We start from the raw sequence: 20,494 nt of genomic DNA on the forward strand, positions 1-20,494 counted from the left end.
CCCAAACACATAGTGGTTTCTCCCAATTTTTCATTCCAGGTCAATAGGTGGAAGCTACGACTCGCCCTCTGTGCTATAATGGAATGTATACTGGTGGGCTACATACCATTCTGCTCTATCATAAGAAAACCATAGCAGAAGAGAGTCTGACTGAAGCGCTACCCCTACACCCAGTGCTGCTACTTACTTGCTGGGGAGGCTGCATATAGCTCTGGGGTTGGAGGATCTGCTGGGCGGGTGCCGTGTGCCCTGAGGCAGAGTAGTTGGAGGCAGTGATGGGCTGTCCTGGGGAAGCCATGATGAATCCTGTCTGCTGAGGATGCTGGGACATGATTGGCTGCTGGAACATGGCAGAGGATGGATCAGGTGCTTCAGTGGAACCTTGGCGGCTGAGGCTGATCTGTCCAAAAGGGTTACTGAGCTCATCAGCCTGTGGCCACACAAAGGAGAAAGAAAAATTTAAGTAGAAAAACTGGGCCCAGGAGGGTCTCCGTTAGCATGCAGAGTGCAAGCACCAACCGCCAGCACAGTGAAAACAGCATCAAGGCACCAGCAAAGCACACCAGTTAACAAGAATAAAGGTAAGGTAAAGGTTCCCCCGCACATGCGTGCTAGTCGTTTCCGACTCTAGGGGCCGGTGCTCATCTCCGTTTCAAAGCCGAAGAGCCAGCGCTTGTCCGAGGACGTCTCCATGGTCATGTGGCCGGCATAACTAGATGCCAAAGGCGCACGGAAAGCTGTTACCTTCCCACCGTAGTGGTCCCTATTTTTCTACTTGCATTTTTATGTGCTTTCGAACTGCTAGGTTGGCAGAAGCTGGGAAGAGTAACAGGTGCTCACTCTGTTACGCGGCACTCGGGATTCGACCTGCCAAACTGCTGACCTTCTGATCAACAAGCTCAGCGTCCTAACCCACTGAGCCACATGCTCTGTGTCCAACCCAGAAATGTTCAAAGAAGACTAACTGATTACTTGGGCATTCCTAAAATATGCAATACATTTTAAGCATTTGTTAAAAAAAAAAGTGGGATATCTAGATATCATCTGCCTGAGTAAGATTTTGGAAACAGCACAATCGTCTTGGTATGTTCTTTTTAAGTAGTCTCTGTGATTGTAAATTAGCACTAGGCAAGCAAAGTCAGGCTCGTGGAGTTACTATTAGCAGGAGCACTTCTGTCTTTCCTGCTGAAAATTGTGGTGAAGAAAAGCAGAGCCACCAATTTCCAGTGACAAATAACAGCATTTGTTTCTCTCTAGTTTCCCAACAAGTTTCTCTGTAAACTGCTTACTAATCTAGAAGTCCTAGTGAACTACTATTGCCGCTCAGTAATATTATCAGAGTCTGTGTTTGGGAGGGGCAGGATAGAGAGAGGAAATAGAAATGCAACTTTGGCCTCTGTTGTGCTTGTATCTCTCCAACTGATGAACAATGATTGTCTTTACAATTCTCTTATTTCTCAAGTCTTAAGATCGGCTATAGCCAGGGAAAAAGCATCAGAAAAAAAAGCTTCTTTTGAAATGGGGGTAGTGGAGCAAGATTATTCAGCCATCCCTCCTTTTAGTAGTATGAAGCTTCTGTCATACACAATCTGCCTCAGAAATGGAGCATATGAAAAACTGTTGCCTATTATAATAAGCAAAGCAAGAGAAAAGCAAAGGTCACCCGTTTTGCACAATCTCATCAGGAAGACAGGAGAAATGAGCGCCACCTGGTGACTGAAATGACCAGGTTCTAGCAAAATACAGCACAAGGAAGGTATCTCGGATACACAGGTAACTGCTTCACCATTAGCATGTCTGTCACTAAGGAGTTTGGCATCTAAGATGAAGACCTGCTAAAAAGGAACTTAATTCAGACACAGAATTGAGCAGCATCCTGTAAAGAGCCTACCCCAAGCTTCAGTTCAAATGATTCCCCAGTTTATTTTCAGGCTCTTTTCTATGTTCCTTTCAGTGCAAGATCTTGTTCCCTCCCTCCCACCCCCAGCAAACTGACTTTTGAACTTATGCCATCACATCACATCACACTTGAGAGGTGGCATTGAGGGCAGTTTCTGAATATACCCTGGGTGACAAATAAAGGTATTTATTGCAGATAGACTTGGGAAACCATTTTCAGCTTTTTACAGGGCAATCCTGCAAAGGTTAACTCATAAAACCCAAGTTAAAGCTAACATACTTTAGAAGAAGAGGAGTCTGTTCAACAGTGAGCTGAGAATCCTTGTCTCAGATGGAAAAACAAACAAACTCCCCCCACACACACACAACATCTAAACATGTTATCTTTACAGTCTCACTCATCACCTATTCCCCTATTTTTTACAACAGAAACTGGCACATAAGAAATCTACAGCTCTTTAGAGCTGGTCCCTTCATTTCTCTAACAAAAGACAGACATAGCATTCACTCTTATAATCCTATGCAGGAGCTGGGATGGAGAGGCAATGAAAAACAGGGAAAGGATGAAAAGGTGGACTCTGGTCATCTGCCATCTTGGATGTTATAGGCACTCCTCAAAAGGCAAGCAATATCCAGAGTCCGTCAGAGTTGGGCAGTTATAAGAAATTTAAATAACCAAACTCCTCTTTTTTATCAGTATAGAAAAACACAGCTGGTTTGAGAATTACACCTTACTTTCAAAGCTGTGATAGCATGGTATAGAAAATGGTTAAGTTATTTGGTACTAAGGTATCAGCGCTCAAATTCTCAACGAACCATGGAGCTCCTTGTGTAAATCCCTCCTTTCCCTGCAACCTACATCTCAAGATTACTGCTGTGGAAATAAAGTTGGGGGGGGAGATCCCATTTGTGGCACCTTGCGCTTTCAAAGGAAAGATGGGATATGCAATAGATGCAATAAAGAACGGCAATTAAAATGACCGCCACCACAATAACATCCTTTCGTAGGTAACATCTGGATCTCATCCAACAATGTAACAAGCTCATTCCTGTTGTGTTATAATATAAACAATTGCTGTACTTTGAAAATATTTTAAAGCAGTGGTCCCCAGCCTTTCTGGCTTAGTGGCTCAACGGGGTGGGGGGGATAGGGAATGGTTCTCGGTGTGGCAGACATGTGCGTGAGCGCAAGCACCCACCACTTGAACAAGTGGAGCTGCGTACACACATGCTCACTCGCCACTTGTGCAGTCTGGTTCCCGGGACCCGTCTTAAAGTAAAGCCAGAGACAGTGGTGGTAGTGTGCAATAGCGTAATAAGGTGCGGGAAAGACCTGGGGAGAACAGGCCAAGTAATGCTGCCAAGGGAACAGTGCAAATAAGAGACCACTTAAGTCTCCAGCTAGATAATTGGGCGGGCAAGAGGCTGAGAGAGATCTTTCCTAGTTTCTCATGCATTAAAGCAGACATGTCATGTGACGTCGCGCGACGTATCGGGGGTTTTTCCCCATTGCTGGCAAATGGGATGGGCGCCATTTCCTCGTGATGCGTCTGGCCCACGGGCCGGCAGTTTGACACCCCACCCCCACCCCACTCCCCGCATTCAAGGAAATGGAGAAGGGGAAGGGAATTATGCTTTCTGACTTACAAGTTTCTGTTAATATAGTTTTACAATAAAGCAGAAATAGCTCAAACGGTTGCATTTCCTGGTCTGTTCTACCTAGTAAGGCTGACAAATAGCTCAGTGCTGCGTTACAAGAGAAAAAAAAATCCCATGTATTATACTTTTATTGCCTTTAAAAGGACTCCCCAAAGCCGTTGGTAAGATCAGCTTGGGTGCATGATACACATGTGGATAAGCAAAGCAGAAATATACGCAGAGAGAAAAGACAGCAAGATATAGGGTTTTTAATACCATGTTGTACTGCTGGGGTGGAGAGACTGGCAGGAGGACTTGGGGACAGGAGCTTGGAGAGTACTGAACTGGCTGCGGAGAGGACTGCAACGCTGGGACCGGCTAAGAGATGAGCAGGAAGGGAAAAGAGAGGGGAGAAGGGGAAGAAAGAGGCATGAGAAAAGGGAGGGGAAAAAGGGGAGGAAAAAAGGTAGAAGGAGGTTAGTAACTGTATATACATACAGATAAGCAATTTAAAAGCTCCACCAGTGATTGAGTTCTTCCCTTACCCCCTCCCCATCTATTTTAAAGAGGGGAAAAAAGAGAGAGAAAGAAATGGGTGCTCTGGAAAATATTTGGTCAGAGGGAAAGGACAGGAGGAATTGCATGGTCTTGGATCTCTGGGGAAACCGAGATATATACATATGTATTTTACCCTAGCATTTCCCCGCAAGGCATATCTATATATCTATATGTGTGTCTGAGTCTGTGTCTGTCTGTCTGTCTGTCTGTGTGTGTGTGTGTGTGTGTGTGTGTGTGTTTGTGTGTGTGTGTATCCCAGCAGAAGCAAGTGTGCATACATCCAGCCAGCCTCGTAAAAAAGAATGAGCTGGACAACCAGGTCTTGAGCACACTGCAGAGTACAGGTAGCAAACTTCTCCACCTACATCTTAGACCACCTTGCCGATTCTTTGCTGAGGAAAAAAGCAGTAGTTTCAACTCCAATCGGAACAACGGTTTATCCACTTCTACATGGGAATTTTTTTACACAATCCGCAATTCTACGCTGCCCACTAGGCTGGAGCACATCCATTGAAAGCAACTCAGAATAAAGGCAAGCTTACTTATTCAAAACGCTTCCTCTGTTTTTCTCATAGTCAGAGAGCAAAAGGGGATAAATATCATTGGATGGTCTAGACTAGGGATGCAGTTAAGTAAGGGGAATAAAACGGGAGTAAATAGTTGGTAAGTTATTTTGTGGATGTATCCATAGGCTTTTAGGAAAATATCAAAAGTCTGTACATTCTAACAAGTCAGGAAAGTAAGGGCCCATCCCAACCTGGGCATCCTCCAGGTGGATGTACTTCAGTTTCCAAAACTGTCAGCACCAGCAACGCTGGCTGGAGGATTTAACAAGATGAAGTCAATACTTCCAAATATTGCTCAGGTCAGGGAAAGCTGAACCCCTCCTATAGGTTTTAAAAAATTATATTGCTTTGGGTTCTTTTTTCTACTTGGAAACATGAAGGACTAAAAACCAGAACAAAGGAAGTTCCCTTTTCACACAATAAGACACAAATACAAAATATGCTTTCTGAGAACGTGCTATTACCTGGGGTGGAACACTGGAGGTCTTTAACAAATAAAGATGACTAACTTTAACAAATAAGGGTGATGAACTGAGTCCGATTTCATCAATAAGATTATAAAGTTTAAAGATTAAAAGGCAATATTGGCTATAAGTGAAAACACATTAATATACAACTTACACTTTATGCCTCCCCATCCCATTTCTAGCTTTATATACCATATCATGCTTAATGAAGTTATTGAAAACTTGCTCACTTTATGCTTGCCTTAATATAAAATGGAATTTCCAAATGTATTATTGTTTCTTCAGTCTGATAGGAATGCTTATATCTCTTTCCCCCTTTAAAAGGAATCTAAATCCAAATGACAGAATCCTTCTGTTTTTCTAATCATAGGTTCTATTCTATATTATAGTTATGTACAAGATTATAACATAGTAAATATTTATGCATTCGTGTATTTATTTATATCCTGCCTTTATAAATAACTTAAGAGTGATGAATGTACTAATACCCCTTCCTCCTATTTTCCCACAACCCTGTGAGGGTTGGGCTAAGAGAGAATGACTGGCCCAATCTTACTCAGCTGGCTTTCATGCCCAAATACATAACATCATCTGTCTTAGTGAGTGTGGGGTTTGCTCTGTTTATATACAGTAACTTCCCCTGCAAGTGTGTGTGTGTGCGCGCGCACACGTGCGCATGTGCGTATCTGGTGTTTGTGTTTCTCTTTTCTTTGGTAGTTTTTTGATTAGTGTATAGTTTTCTACTCTTTTGTTTGCTTGATTGTTTTGTATTGTATTGTTTTCTGCTTTGTCTGGTGTTAATTCCTACTTATCTGGATGTTGGCTGCTGATGCATTCTGATATTTTGGTTTCCTTATTAGCTTTTTTACTGTCACTTTTGATTGGTGTGTAAACATGGTTTATCTCTATCTGTTTATTGATGGCTGATCTGTCAGAGCGCCAAGCTTCTAGGAATTTGCTAGTGTTTTTCGTAGGATATTCACAGCTGGTTGAGTCTGTCTATGTGTCATAAAAAATTAAGAAGCTTCCATCGTATCTTTTGAGTTGGTGGTGTTGGTGTTCATGAATGCTAGTCTTCTGCCTGTTTGTCTAACATAGTGTTGGAGTCCTTATACAAGGGGTCAGCAAACTGAAACAGTGAAAGAGCCACTCGGAACCGGTTCCCTCACAAAAGGAAAAACTGGGAGCCGCAAAAAAATGTGTGCGCATGAGCGTAACAGGGTTTGACTGAAGAGTGGAGCCAAGGCGAGATATGCACCTACCCTGCATATTTGAATTGATTGGTTGAACTTTTTTAGTCCCACTTTTTTTTTTAGGACTGCACATGGCAGAGGACTGGGAGCCGCAGGAGATGGCTGAAAGAGCTGCATGCGGCTCCGGAGCCGCGGGTTGCAGACCTGTGCCTTATACTCTTCTCTTCTTGGGCTACTGGATCATTTGGTTAACTTAAAATATTCTGAAGTGCTTTAGTTGATTTGTGTGCTATGATGATAATGTGTGGTGTAACAGTCTGTTGGTTGTTTCTGAGATGTTTTCGATGCATGAGTGTATTATCCTTTTTTTAAGTTTGTGTTGGTTGTGCATTGAGTGGTCAATTTTTTGATGAAGCTGCATGGATTCTTTTGCTAGCTGTGGTTCTAGGGATGTAAAGGGTGCTATGACCTCAACTGAAACAATGACCTCATTTTCTTCTATTATTGGGTCTTTGATTTTCTGAAGGCAGGGTAGTGGGAAGACAGAATATCTCTGTGAGAGATACAAGCTTCTTTTAAAGTTTTTAGCTGTATTGTATGTTGGAGTCCCTGGCAGTGACACAACTGGACGAAGATGTATATTGGGACTTGAGGCTTCCACAGAGGTTTGGGACGATGGGTCCACTACTTTTCATCTGACCTGTCTTGATTGGGTCATTAAGGCTTCTCTTGATCAGGCTGCCTAGTTGTCTAGTTTCTGCACTGGATTGGCGTTCACTGGGAAGCAGTAGGAGTCAAGGGGCAAAGGTCAAAGAGAGAACCATCTTCACAGTACCTGATGTATGCCTCTTTAGTAGAAGCACTCAGGGCTATGACTCCTAAGCTGGAAGAATGGCTCAAACACATTCCAGGAACAACATCAAAGCTAATAAAGGAGAATATTTGTAGCTCAGGGTTGAAATGAGGGGTCCTTGAGGCTCTCTGAGCTTGGTTGTTTTCTTGCAGATGTCTCATTACCCACATTGGTAACATCATCAGTGCACGTGCTAGCACGTGATGAGCCAAAGTGCTTTTTTCCAAAGGCAACTGGACTTTGTTTTTCCTTGAAGGCATTTTGCTTCTCATCCAAGAAGCTTCTTCAGTTCTGACTGAATGGTGGTGAATGGAAGGAGTTATATTCCTTGCAGGCATCTGGTCGTTAGGACTCTCTTTGAGAGTCATTGAGGCCACTTGGAAGTTTATCTGTGCACTCAGGTCACCTGAATAGTGCAAATGGGTATGGAACCTTCTTGGACCTGCTGAAAGGACCGTGTTGTAAACAGGAGATAGGTGGTGTCGAATCCCTCCCCTTCTGTTGAGAGAGGGCTGTTCCGTTTTAACACAGACGGCCTCCTTCACCTCTCTTTCGAACCAGTAGTCCTCTCTGTCCGGAATGTGGACTTGTGCGGAATATGGCTGTCTTCACAAGAGTGACCTTTGTCTTTCAAATGCAGATGGATTGCTGAATCTTCTCTTGATCGGTTTGTTCCTTCCATTCCTCACCATTCAGTCAGAACGGAAGAAGCTTCTTGAATTGAAAGCGAAACGTCTTCAAGGAAAAAACAAAGAAAGTCCAGTTGCCTTTGGAAAAAGCACCTTTGGGGACAACCCTGACCTGGATGACTGAGAATCTCCACAGACATTTAGCACTGATGATATTACCTAATTTGTGTAATGAAATCTCTGCAAGAAAACAACCAAACTCAGAGAGCAGCAAGGACCCCTCTCAACACCAGAGCTGTGCAAAACAACATTTAGAAGAATGTAGTGCAAGGTCTGCGCAGAAGCCTTAAATGCCAAGGCCTCTGATAGAGCACCCGAGATTCAGGAAAACACATTAACACCATTTATGGGGTAAGAAAGAAAATGTAGGATAAAATATAGTAACGGTAACTTACATCCAGTGAAAAAGAGACCTTTGGACTACAATTCTTCATCTAGAGTAGAACCAGATATGTATTCATAATTCAAATGGTCCCCACCCTATTTGCATTTTGAAGGACCTTGAAGACTTGGCTCCTCATGCAGCCTTTGGCAAGGACGACTGATGCCCCTTTCCTTTTTTTTAAATTGTTTCCCATTCGAGTTTGTTTCCTTTGCCATGTCTGTTTATTTTTTCCTTACTGGTTTTATATTTTTTCTATTGTTCCTTATTTTAAAATGTTTTGAATCACCCAGAATCGCTGGGAGCCAGGTGCCATATGCCTGTTTATCAGCATCTTCATCTGGACCAAACTATTAAGTATATACCTAGGTCCTGCAAATCATATATACCCTCCAATAAGTCATGTGTTGTTTTTGCCCAGCAAAATAAACTCAGCAGGGTGAGGTATCAGGGCAGGAGTCATCCATGATACATGATTAAACTTGACACTCTTGATCTGGTTTGAAGCTGACACACTTATCAGCACCTTTTTAGAGTAGCTGCACATGCATGTAGCTGCGTGACCTTAAGAAATGTAAGTGGTACCCAACAAGAGGCAACCAAGGAGGAAGTATGAGCACGCTCCGTAACACAAACCCATATTTTTTTTACCATGCAAGCTCAGGAAAGGAAGTGCTGGCAGATGCAGTCTGTATACCCCTGCCTGATCCGAATCACCTTTTTCCGCTTCAGACCTTATCTCCGGCACATCCCTAGTGAAGAATCTAAAGAATTAAGGCGCCCATTCTTCATATTTCTATTGATGCATCCTGAAAATTTCCTTGAGGGAGTAAGTTGAGGACATCATTCTACCCTGCATTTGACTATATCTTGTAGGATCCAATTGAGAAATAGAAAGAAAAAAACCCCGAACACGGTTTGAAGAGGGAGGTAAATGCAGAATGTGTACACCTCTGCTCTGTCCCTACCAATATAGACTCTGGAGCACTACAGTCATATCTAGAAAAATCTCCTACTCAAATGTTTGTGGGTCACCTCAAAATAAATGTGACAGGAAGCCAGGCATGTACCCACTTTTGTACTACAATCAAACCAGAAGGCGGACAGTCTAAGGAGACTAATTTGTGCACAAGGTCATGAACATTATTCAAGCTTCATATAAACATTTCTGAGTGCTCCGCTGGTTACCAACTTCCTCAGGAAGGAGCCACGAGGAAGAGCTCACCACACAGTGGTAACATTGAATAATGACTCACCTGTGATATGATGTGATTAGTCATTGCTGGCTGCTGCTGCGGTGTGGGTGGAAGTGGCTGCGGCTGCAGTTGCTGAGCGGCACATGGCAAGAGGCTTCGGCCAGGCTGCGCAGAGGAGACTTGGCTGCAGGCTTCAGGAGTACTTAGAGAGAGACCTTTATTTTTTAAAAAAATGGAGCGGGTAAGGTGTGAAAAAAGAATCTGCTTTTTTTTTCTTCCTGTAAGAAGTGCTGCCGGGGCTCAACAGTGCCTGGAAAAAAACACAGGATTCCAAACCCTAGACCAGGGGTAGGCAACCTTGGCTCTTTTATGACTCGTGGACTTCAATTCCCAGAATTCCTGAGCCAGCATGGCTCAGCTTGAAAACCTCTCCCTTTTCCCTCAGCATGGATGGCTCAGGAATTCTGGGAGTTGAAGTCCACGAGTCATAAAAGAGCCAGGGTTGCCTACCGCTGCCCTAGACTGTATGCAGAAATACATCCCTTAGTGCTCTCTGAGCTTGCTTGTTTTCTTGCAGACGTTTCATTACCCAAACTAGCTAAGATCATCCGTGCTAGTATCTCTAGCATGGATAATATTACCTAATTTGGGTAATGAAACACCTGTAAGAAAAAAAAGCAGAGCACCAAGGACCCCTCATTTCGACACTAAGCTACAAATAGTCTCCTTTATTGGTAGAAATGTGTCTGAATATACTCAATTTCTACTCAAACCTTCCTGTGATTAGTTTACCTGGTTCAGATCTGAGCTGAGATATTCTATGGATTGATGCTCAGCCTTAGCTTATCGAAACCTTTGTGAAAAGTTCACGTTGTTTTACTGATTTCTATACATTCTTCTGAGTATCTCTGATAGATCCATAGCAAGTTCATGAAGAAAAAAACAAACCTAGAATTGTGCAATATTCTATCACTGAAACATCTGTTTGGGGTGTACCAGAAATGATCTGATCATGAAACAGCCTCTTGTAAAGTTGAAATACTTCTGGTCTTTTGATCTATTGACTATAATAAATTTTATTACCACTACACTTGACATGTTGAAGATAGAATGGGATGCTCCAAGGACAGAATGTTTTAACCTTGAAATGATTAAAAATAACATCCTGCATAATCCTATTTCACACTGAAAAGACTACTGTGAATGAATCAAATCAACAAATCATATTTCACAATACAATAATATAACAAAGCAATGCTGAATGAGGACCACATTTCTAGCTTCCTTAGAAATCTTTAAAAGTATTTGGAGTTTGGGGTTTTTTTTTGAGCTTCTCTCTCTCTTTCACACACACAAACACACACACAGAGCGACAGAGAGAGAGAGAGAGAGAGAGAGAGAGAGAGAGAGAGAGAGACAGACAGACAGACAGACAGACAGACAGACAGACAGACACACGGTCTCAACTATTCCCCTACCACTATATTTAAAAACTGTTCTCTTGGTAACAATATCTTTACTTCAAAAGTAGACATTTCCAGTTAGGAAGAAATGGCTTCCAAATAAATGTAATCCAGAAGATGAAAAACAACATGTGGGCAAGCCATTCCTATGTATACAATACATTCCACTCAAAGAAGTTGGTAAAATTAGAAATATTTTATACTGAGTGCAAAGATGATGCTTTATTGGGTACTAGCCATAATTATTTTCATATATTCACACAGTTCTAGATTTGCATCAGCTTCACCTAGTATTGCACTCTGTCTCCATGTCCTTTAAAAATGTATTAACTGTATTACACACTTACTTCAAGTAGCATAGGTATTTTTAAGGCAAAAGCTCCCTGGCACCTAAGCAAGGTGCATTTTCCACCTTTTTTAACACAAAACACAAAAGCATAGCTTTAAGCCACTGGAGAACAAGGGGGAGATAAAGTAAAATATGCACCAGGATATAATTTCATGTATGTATGAAAATAATTTTTATCTGACTTCTGGTTTGCCATTGCGGCCACTGCAGACGCTAGAAGATGAGCTCCATCTTCCATGTCCAATTTTGTTCCACTTGGGGACCCTGGAAAGGGTCGAAAGTCGCCCTATAGGGGCGACAAGCAAGGAGGGGACACCCGCTTGATTGTGGGAGGGCGGCAGCCCTTCTGCTTGATCCAGGGCAGCCCTCCAAACCAAGGGAGGAAAGACTGGCCATAGCAATATGGCTCATCACTAAGCTGCAGACAGCCGAAGTCAACTTACCATCAAACACTTCTAAAGCAACGTGGATGAAACTGGGTGAGATCTGATCTTCTCTTTAAGATCTTAAGTATTTTCTTTTCCTGTAAAAGCTGCCCAAAGTATCTTTTCCCCCTCTGAGAAGAGAGGGAAGGGAATTTCTACTCCACCCTCAAAGAACAGTAGCCACTGACTACCCAGGGGAGTTAAAGCACTAAAAGAACAGTTTTAATCTAATTGGATTTATATGTTTCTGAAACTTGGGGACCAAAAGTTTTATTTTTACTGAATACTTTTGTTTTTATCTATAAAAAAAGAAATAAAACTGGAAAAAAGGATTATAAAAATTTTGGACTTAAAATTTTTTAAACAGCATTGGTGACATCGTGTGGCGAAGTTTGGTATTACAACTTGTTATTGCCTAAACAGCTTGAAGCCCCAGACTTCAGATAAAACTCTTTCAACCTTGATAGATACCACCTGTGAGAAACTCAGGTGTAAAGAGAATTTCTGGGCGGCATAATTGGCCTGCTTAAACTATGAATGTAAACCTTTACTGACTTTCAGAGCTATATGTGGGGAATTGCTTTCCTATTTCTTTATCTGCGAAACATTTATTATTACACAAGATGATGGAATACCTTGGACTATAAAATCATACTTGACAAATGACTTCTACTATAAAGACCAGCTATAATAAGTGAAATAGAGGTCCCATACCTAGTTATAAAAGTTATTTTTAATGTCTGATTTTAAAGTCCTCAACACACTATTAAAAGAATATGGATGAAGACCAGGAAAAGATCCTTTCCATGTTGAAAGCAATACATGGAACCATTCTTTCAGTTTGTGACAAAATAAGAAGCAACATAAAAGAACAAGATGCCAGCTTAGATATACAAACCCAAATTTTGACTACAACCAAAGAACTAACAATGCAGAAGATAATAGAAGAAGTGGAACAATCAAACAATAAGACAGGACAATTGACCAACAAATACAGTTAATGGAAAATCCAGAAAAGGGAGTGACAACACTGAAAATGGAAAAGATTTTCTATATAAATCAGAAGGAATTTGAGGAGAAAGAAGACAAACAGATTGAATGGAAGATAAACATATCAGGACAATCATGGGGAATTGGAATAATAGGGAGACGATTTAATGAACAAATGGGCTAGCCCAGGGATAGGCAACCTTGGCTCTTTTATGACTCATGGACTTCAACTCCCAGAATTCCTGAGCCAGCCATTCTAGGAGTTGAAGTCAATGAGTCATAAAAGAGCCAAGATTGCCTACCCCTGGGCTAGCCCTTCCAAAAAAAATGGCAACTAAATGGTCTCTCTTATTTCAAATAATATATATAATAATAGAGGGAAATCTATTTGATGATTTAAAAGCACTGACCCGGAAGGTTAGTTGGCAAAGGAAGAAAGCCAAAATAAGGCTGAAGAAAATTGGGGTTTTGATTTATTAGAGGGGATTTCATATTAGTGATTAGAGGGTTAAAGGGAGAAGATGAGATAAGAGGGATTTTGGTCATTTAATTTATAATATTTGGAAATTAGTTGAAAATAAGGATTGTATTTGTTTAATATTTAAAAATTAGATCCAAAAGAAAAAAATTATGAATATGTTTATTGATTAACTCAGACAATATATATAATGATTTTGATTTATTGAAGGGGATACTGTATTATTAATTAGATGATTTAATATTGTGGGAAATAGATAACTTTTAGAAAATAGAACAAGACTATACTCAAATAGATGTGTATTTTGAATATTAGATTCTGTTATGAATTGAGATAAGGGAAACTTTGGTTACCTAAAGCCTGGAAATTATAAATATCAAATGTTAAATTTGAATATTGATGGGAAACTAAAAATTGGGGAAAAATCAATAACAGGACATTGATTGTCTATAAAGATTGAATGTAAAAGTAATTAAGATATATATAAGCTAAAAATTTATTGATAAATGTAATAATGAAGTTTTTACTTAGTTGATATAATAAGAACTGTATTAGCTAAAATATATTAAGGGAAAAAGAGAGGAAATAGTTGATGTTGTAACTTGAGATTTGTATTAAAGATTTTTGTATGTTATTGAACTATTGATTAACCCTGCCATCACGTTGCTTTTTAAATACTTAAATGTAAAATTAGAAAACGAATAAAATATTATTAAAATAATAATAATTATTTTTATCTTCAGTGATGTTTCAATAGGTCAAATGCATTAATTCACAATACAATCACACTACAAAAAAGCAGATTCAGACCACGTTTCCCACTATATTATACATCATAAGTGACTTATTACAGGAGGCCTTCAAGTTACAATGGCAATGGGGACCAGAATTTCTGTCGCTAAGCGATGCAGTTGTAAAGCTCAATATCACCACTGCATTGCTTATCGACAGCAATCCCGGCACACCCTGTTGTCCCCATTAACCAACTCCCAAGGGCCATTAGCTGAGAACCTATCCTAATTCAAACCATTCCCGTCTTGACCCTTCCCTATCTCCACCACCACCATCCGAGCCTCAGTACTTTTAAGTTAAAGGACTTGCCTCCCCTTCAATTCCCTCCAACAACCTATTCCCCCCCTCCCCAATTGCAATCCTTCTGGCTACCCTGCACAGCACCAGAACTATGCACCTTTTGGGCTCCTTGTTGCATTGCAACTCAGGGGCTTCTTGTTGTGCCATGCTCTGGAGTGGCAAGAAGCCCCTGAACTGCACTGCAGCGCAAGGCTCCAGTTGACTCGAGAAGCCCCAGCTGCCCCTATCCAGCCCGGCATCACGGCTATCCTAGGAAACCCCAGCCACTCCAGCCCAGAGGCATGGAACAAAAGCCACAGCTACAGCCAACTTTGACACCCTAAATTCTGTGGCTCTTGCCACCCTGCACTCCACCCCCCCACCCCCACCCTTGTTGACCTTTGCTGCTGTTTGCTCCCACTGCTGATGTGGTATGACTCACCTGGTCCTTCACGAAGCAGCTGATGGCCATCTCAGGCCTTCTTCTAAAGGTCTCGCAAAAAACCTGCCACACGTAATCTTGGGAAGAAAGCCTAGTGAAGGATCAGGTTGAGCATGCTTTGCTCAGCAGTGGGAGCAAGAAAAGGACAAAGGTCAGTGTGGGCAAGAGAGCACAGGGTGGCAGGGGCTATGGAGTGGAGGGACCAAAATTGCAGAGATTTGGGGTGGGGTGGGGGGACACAGGCAGATGGAGGAATTGAAGTGCCTCTGGAGTCATAAGTTTGGGCCGGCTACCAAGTGCCCAAATTTTGATTACATGACTGTGGGGGTTCTGCAATGGCTGTAACGAAGCCTGAGTAATATGTACCATTCATTCAATGCCGCTGTAACTTTGAAATGTCACTGAATCAATGGTGGTAACTCGAGGACTACCTGTATACGTAACCTAGTTTAATCTACTGTGCTAAAATCTTAATGGCTTTTTGCAAATGTGATGCAAAACGTGAAGCTCCAGTATACAGATGGTTTACTGGGATGCAGAAAGATGCCTTGGTGTTTATTTCTTCAAGCCAGAAATGTTAACTATCTTCAATTTAATAAAACAAGGTTTTTAAATTTCTAACGCCTATCCAGGAAACCAAATAAACTTGGGATAACTACAGATCTTTCATCACCTATGAAGTGACCAGTAAATTTTCAGTTTAAAAGCCGGGGGAAATTAAGTCTCCTAGAACATTGGTTCTGCCTGCAACCAAGATATGGTAGTGCCATCCCAAATGCGATTATTAACTATCTATGACAAAGCAGTGAGGAAGCCCAAATCTAGACAGCAGGCCTCAAGGATAAAGTTGGATTCCAAATCTTATACAATCAAATGGAATATTAGCCTGTCGGAGGGGGGGAAAACAGGTGATCTGATTATTATCACCCTATTCTGTATCCCTTTCTCTGGGTTAATTCTAAGGTGAGTCCCTTTTTTTAAATCTCTGTGAAACTTAATACTCTAAACAAAATCCCCTCCCATCCGAAAACCTCTTTCTTTTCCCTGCTTCCAAAGTTCTGTTTCTGACTGTAATGGTATGACCATAATTACAGTGGCATTTGAGCAACAGTAGGCACTAACTACTTTTTACTCCCACAGACATTCTTGCAAGGACAGAATTATCATCACCACTTCCCCTGATGAATGCAAAGGATTCAGGAAATATATTACATTTATTTACTTTTTGTTAAAGCCAACAACCGACACCACGCAGATCTCAAATCCACCACACGCTGGACCTTCTTGGATATGATTGCTCTGCTTTATAATAGCACTGTATGGTACACACATTAGGAATTCACCTGTACAATCCAAGTGCTCCGGGGACCAAGCACGACTCCACTTCTTTTGTTTTGTCACAGAAAATCACTGAATAATTAAAGGGCTGATCCACATGCGATAGAGAATGTACATTTTTCCTAGGCGTTTCTGAGACTCACAGACAACTCTCTATAAGACTCATGTGGTATATGAGTCTTATGCTATTTGTGCATTGTGATTTAAACTGCACGGGAAATAAATAGTCCAAAACAACTGTGTATGAAGCTGCTTTAGTCTTCCCATTTGTTATGTGTCATATTTAGCTAACTATTCAGGTTAACCACCAAAAGATGCTGTTATGACCTCTTATGACACGACATAGCATGTTCTTACCAATAAATTACTTTCTTTCACTCTAAGTGGTCCCTATTCTACTCACATATGACATATGAAATTGAAAAAAACAACAGAACAGAACACAGTGTTAAAATAAATGGTAAATGGAAAGGTAACTCGACATTTTGCTTTATATTTTATCCATATTGCTAGTATTTGGTCTTTGGATTCCTGTTTGCCTCTTCCTATTAGAAAAGATTCTACATAAATGATAAAATGAAAATGTCAAAGTACCAGCCCCTTCCAAAAGACGGTGCTGTATTTGCTGAAAATAAGTGGTCTTAAGGAACAGTTGCTATGCAAAAAGAAATTAAAATGAAGATGATTTATGTTGCAAGAAAATTCAACCAAGCCCACCATCTAGTCTTCTTTAAAAGCATACGAAGGATTCACTTGACACAGTCTCTGGTTAAAATATTTATGTCTGAAGGACAGAGAGAAAGAGAACCGAGCTTTACTTGTTGGCGTAAGAAAACCATGAGTTTGCATGTAGTTATGCCATGTAGTTATTTACAAGAATCTACATAATTCTTCTCTTGTAAGTTTCTTAGGGGTTGCTCCTAAGGAACGAAGCATTTTTTTCACATATTTGCATACCCAACATCATCAAGAATCTGAATAATCAACCAGGGAGGGATAGCTGGACAATGACATAAATAGTTCTTTCCAGTTCTATGACTGAAAGAAACACAATCTCCTCGATTATCAATCCAGGGAGCTTGCAAATGATTTTTTTTAATCTACATCCTACTGACTGATGGGAATTGTAGTCCAAAACATCTGAGGTTTACTGGTTGAGAGGTACCCGAGGGGCCAGGAGAAAGAATTGGTAGCAGAGAAGAAGTTCTGCAGTACTAGTACCAAACAAGGGAAATGCTGGCAATGAAGAGGCTTGAAGAAAGGGGAACATAATCAGAAACAGGACCAGACTTTCAATCTCCTGAAACCCTGTTGGGTCTGAAATGCCAACCCAGACACAAAAATCTCCTTTTTGCTGCTAATTATGCACTCAAACTCCTACGTAAAGGAGTAGGCACCATCATCCAAATTGTATTTGGTATCACTCAGGTCTGTGTCTATTATGCTACGACGCCAAAATAAGTCCGGCATGAAGGGAAATCCAAGCTGTGTGATCAAAATACGGCACATCCAATACATTTAATTATACATCTTTTTGATAATAGTTTACAAAATAGTACTTTTGTGAGGGCAGAAATAACTACTTGCTTAAAGCCACCCCATGAATTTGCATTTGAGACTTCCTATCCCACAGCTCCTGCTTTCGGTCACATTCCCACACAAGGTCTTGGTGTTTTTAAGAACTTTTCATTACATAATATGTTCGTATACCAGCTGCTATGTAGCACTCCTCCACCAGTCTCTCTTCCCAGGGGAACAATGTGACAGAGAATAATGGAAGGAGGAAAGTTATTTGTGGGACAAAGATAGGCGAGCAATTAAAAGTAACCAATGGAGATACAACTAACAGACCAACATAAAAAGGAGCAGCATTTATTCTGCATTTTTATTACAGTTTTTGTACAAATGAGATAAAAGAAATAAAAATTCTGAGAATATGCATCACTAAATCACCCAGCAACACAGCCTATTTTTGGTGCTTTAGTTGTGAACCACACTTACTGCACGCCTGCCTTGATGCTTTCTTCTGTGACTTAAAAAGCTATGCACATGGTTAAAAAATTGGTGTCAAATAGCTAGATGCCAAAGGCAAAACAAAAAATGTCAGCATTCTTTGATGCAAAGACCAACTTTTCATGCATCTGCGCAACCAGATGGGTGACAGGATTTTTCTCCAACACCATGATGACTATGAAGGCAGGGGATCATGTTCGTAAACAAGTATGCTAAAAGGAAAACATGGTAAAAGAAATAAACAAAGGCATATCAGTGCCCGCCCTTGAAGTAAACAGGCTGAGTAGATGATGGTTAAATATGAGTCATCCCTAGTGCTGTAGAGAGCAACAGTGAGAGAGGAGACACAATGTTACTTAATGCCACCCTCTGTATTGACACATCCCTATTTCTGAGGGTAGAAGGATGGATTAGTACATCTGTAAATGCATCGCCCACCCCCCCCCATAAATTAAGTATGCTACATAATACTGCGGAGCGATGGATGAGAATCTTGGAAGTGCATGTTCTTTCACCTGGATGGGAAAGAAGTAACAATATGCTAACTTACCCATAGAAACAACAAGTACCAACGCAGATGCTGATGACTGTACAATAGCACTGAAGGTACTTCTCCAGGCACCACTTCTCCTTCAGAAGCGTATTTAATGTTACTAACATTTCCCAACCTGCTACCTTGCTGATGTTTCAGATTACAGGCTCGTCTCTATTACTGACATGCTAGGTAGGTGAAATCTCATTTTCTAGTCTTGTTTACCTGACCTAAGAGATGTAAAGTTCATCTTTTCAACTATTTTTCAAGAGCCACCATCATTTTGGGTTGCATATATATGGAAACTTATGATCTGTTTCTAGCTGGGAATGATTTAGAATTTTTACTGAATAACACACCAATTAAAACAGATAAGAAATCTCAGAATGAAATTACAGAATTCTGAATGCTGATTTTTTTTATCCAAGAGAACTAGATGAGGCTTATATTCTGCACATTGTTCTCATTGATGGTTATCATGTAACAGGTCTTTGTGGTTGTCTCCAGCCATCAACACTGAAGCCTGCACCAGACTGGTATGGTATGACCGATAAACAGCTCAAGGGGAAAAACGAAGACTAAGCATTATCACTGTGGGTTGCTTTTCAATCTGAACATTTTTTAAAGCTGACACAGCACTAAAAAGGGCCTTCATAAAATCCAACGTATAGGGCTCAGAAATAAAATCTCATCATGTTTAAAGCAGTTCTAATTGGATTAAAAAGACAGAAGGTATTTTGTCAATAAGGCCCAGTGTTGTAGTTGAGATCCAGACCCAGGTGATACTTAAAAGAGACTGACTTTTTCTCAACATCTCAGTCATCTTTGGAATGGGACAAAAACCTCGATAACCAGCTCGTTTCTTGTTGCCGGCTCCGTTTCTCACAGCTGACATGGCTGCTATCTAGCGCAAACGTTTCAGGGAGGTTTCTAGCTGCCTCCTCTTCAGGTCTTTTGACTTCTATGGTGTTAAGCAATGCTAATGCATGAGACGCAGGCTATGACCCGCTGGAAGGGGGACACAGAGGATTACCCCAAGATATAGTCATCACAAACTTAGAACCTCTTGTTTTACTCAAAGAAGGGCAAAGAAAGAGTTACCTGGCCTGGTAGTCCTGTTGGCGCCATTCCCTTTGCCAATGCCACCAATGCTGTCTCCTCGGGTCAAGATAGAAATGCCACTGAAGCTGCTGGCTTTGGTGACCGGAGGCCGCAGATTGCGCGTCGAGCCATCAGAGTCTGTGCTACTCCACGGCCGGGGCTCCATGGATTTCATCTCGCTCTCTGTGCTGCTCTGGCGGCTGCCCGAAGCCCGGCTGAGCCCGTCTCGGTTACCCCTGTGGCAGGGATGGCAATGGTTAATGTCACTGTGGGACCAGAAGAAGGCACAGCCTGTCTAAACATTCAAGGTGTCATGTTTTGGCACTGGAACAGCAGACAAATGAGCACAAGTAGCTACACTGAAAAGGGCCAGCTGAAAAGCTACTGGCCTTCAAACAGACTTCACCTGTAGGCCGATGGGGCTTTCACAGGCTGCCCCTGGAGGAGTAGGCAGAATGGTCAGCATCACAATGGATGGGTGACAATCTAAGTCAAAACTGCCCTGCACAGCAAGTGCTCTGACCAAAAAGGCAGGATGAGTTCAAGCAGGCCTGTGCTCTGACACCAGAATTTGGATGTCCCTCCTAACTCAGGGAGCCAGGTGTTTCCAGCAGTCAGTTTAATTTAAGCAGTGCAAGTTTTGGGGTGAGCAAACTGTGGCATGGACATCACGAAACCTTTTTGTGCTAGAGTGTGATTGGAATGTTTCCTCACGTTGCAGTTCTACCTGCAACTCGCTCCTTACAAACAACTGTCAAAAAAATACCTCAGAGCTGAAAACATAGAATCTGCACACGACATCACTAAAGAAGAGCAAGTCGGTGAGAACGGGAAGAAAGTGTGAAAATACT

The 20,494-nt window shown here is 41.4% G+C and overlaps 1 protein-coding gene across 13 annotated transcripts in view; it reads right to left on the reverse strand.

Annotated features, from left to right (window-relative positions):
• The window catches only part of R3HDM2 (R3H domain containing 2), a 196,282-nt gene that overhangs the window by 43,451 nt on the left and 132,337 nt on the right, over nt 1–20,494 (reverse strand). For 8 of the 13 annotated variants that reach the window (XM_083356179.1, XM_083356184.1, XM_083356186.1 and 5 more), the window contains 4 exons: nt 19,644–19,879; nt 9,502–9,656; nt 3,814–3,915; nt 188–430 (listed from right to left, as the gene is read on the reverse strand). In XM_083356179.1, the coding sequence (XP_083212305.1) occupies nt 188–430; nt 3,814–3,915; nt 9,502–9,656; nt 19,644–19,879 (736 nt within the window). The remainder of the gene's footprint in view (nt 1–187; nt 431–3,813; nt 3,916–9,501; nt 9,657–19,643; nt 19,880–20,494) is intronic. The other 5 variants (XM_083356191.1, XM_083356182.1, XM_083356180.1 and 2 more) reach the window with 2 other exon arrangements.

Source organism: Vipera ursinii (genome assembly GCF_947247035.1).
Source record: "Vipera ursinii genome assembly, chromosome: 2".
Classification (NCBI taxonomy): domain Eukaryota; kingdom Metazoa; phylum Chordata; class Lepidosauria; order Squamata; family Viperidae; genus Vipera; species Vipera ursinii.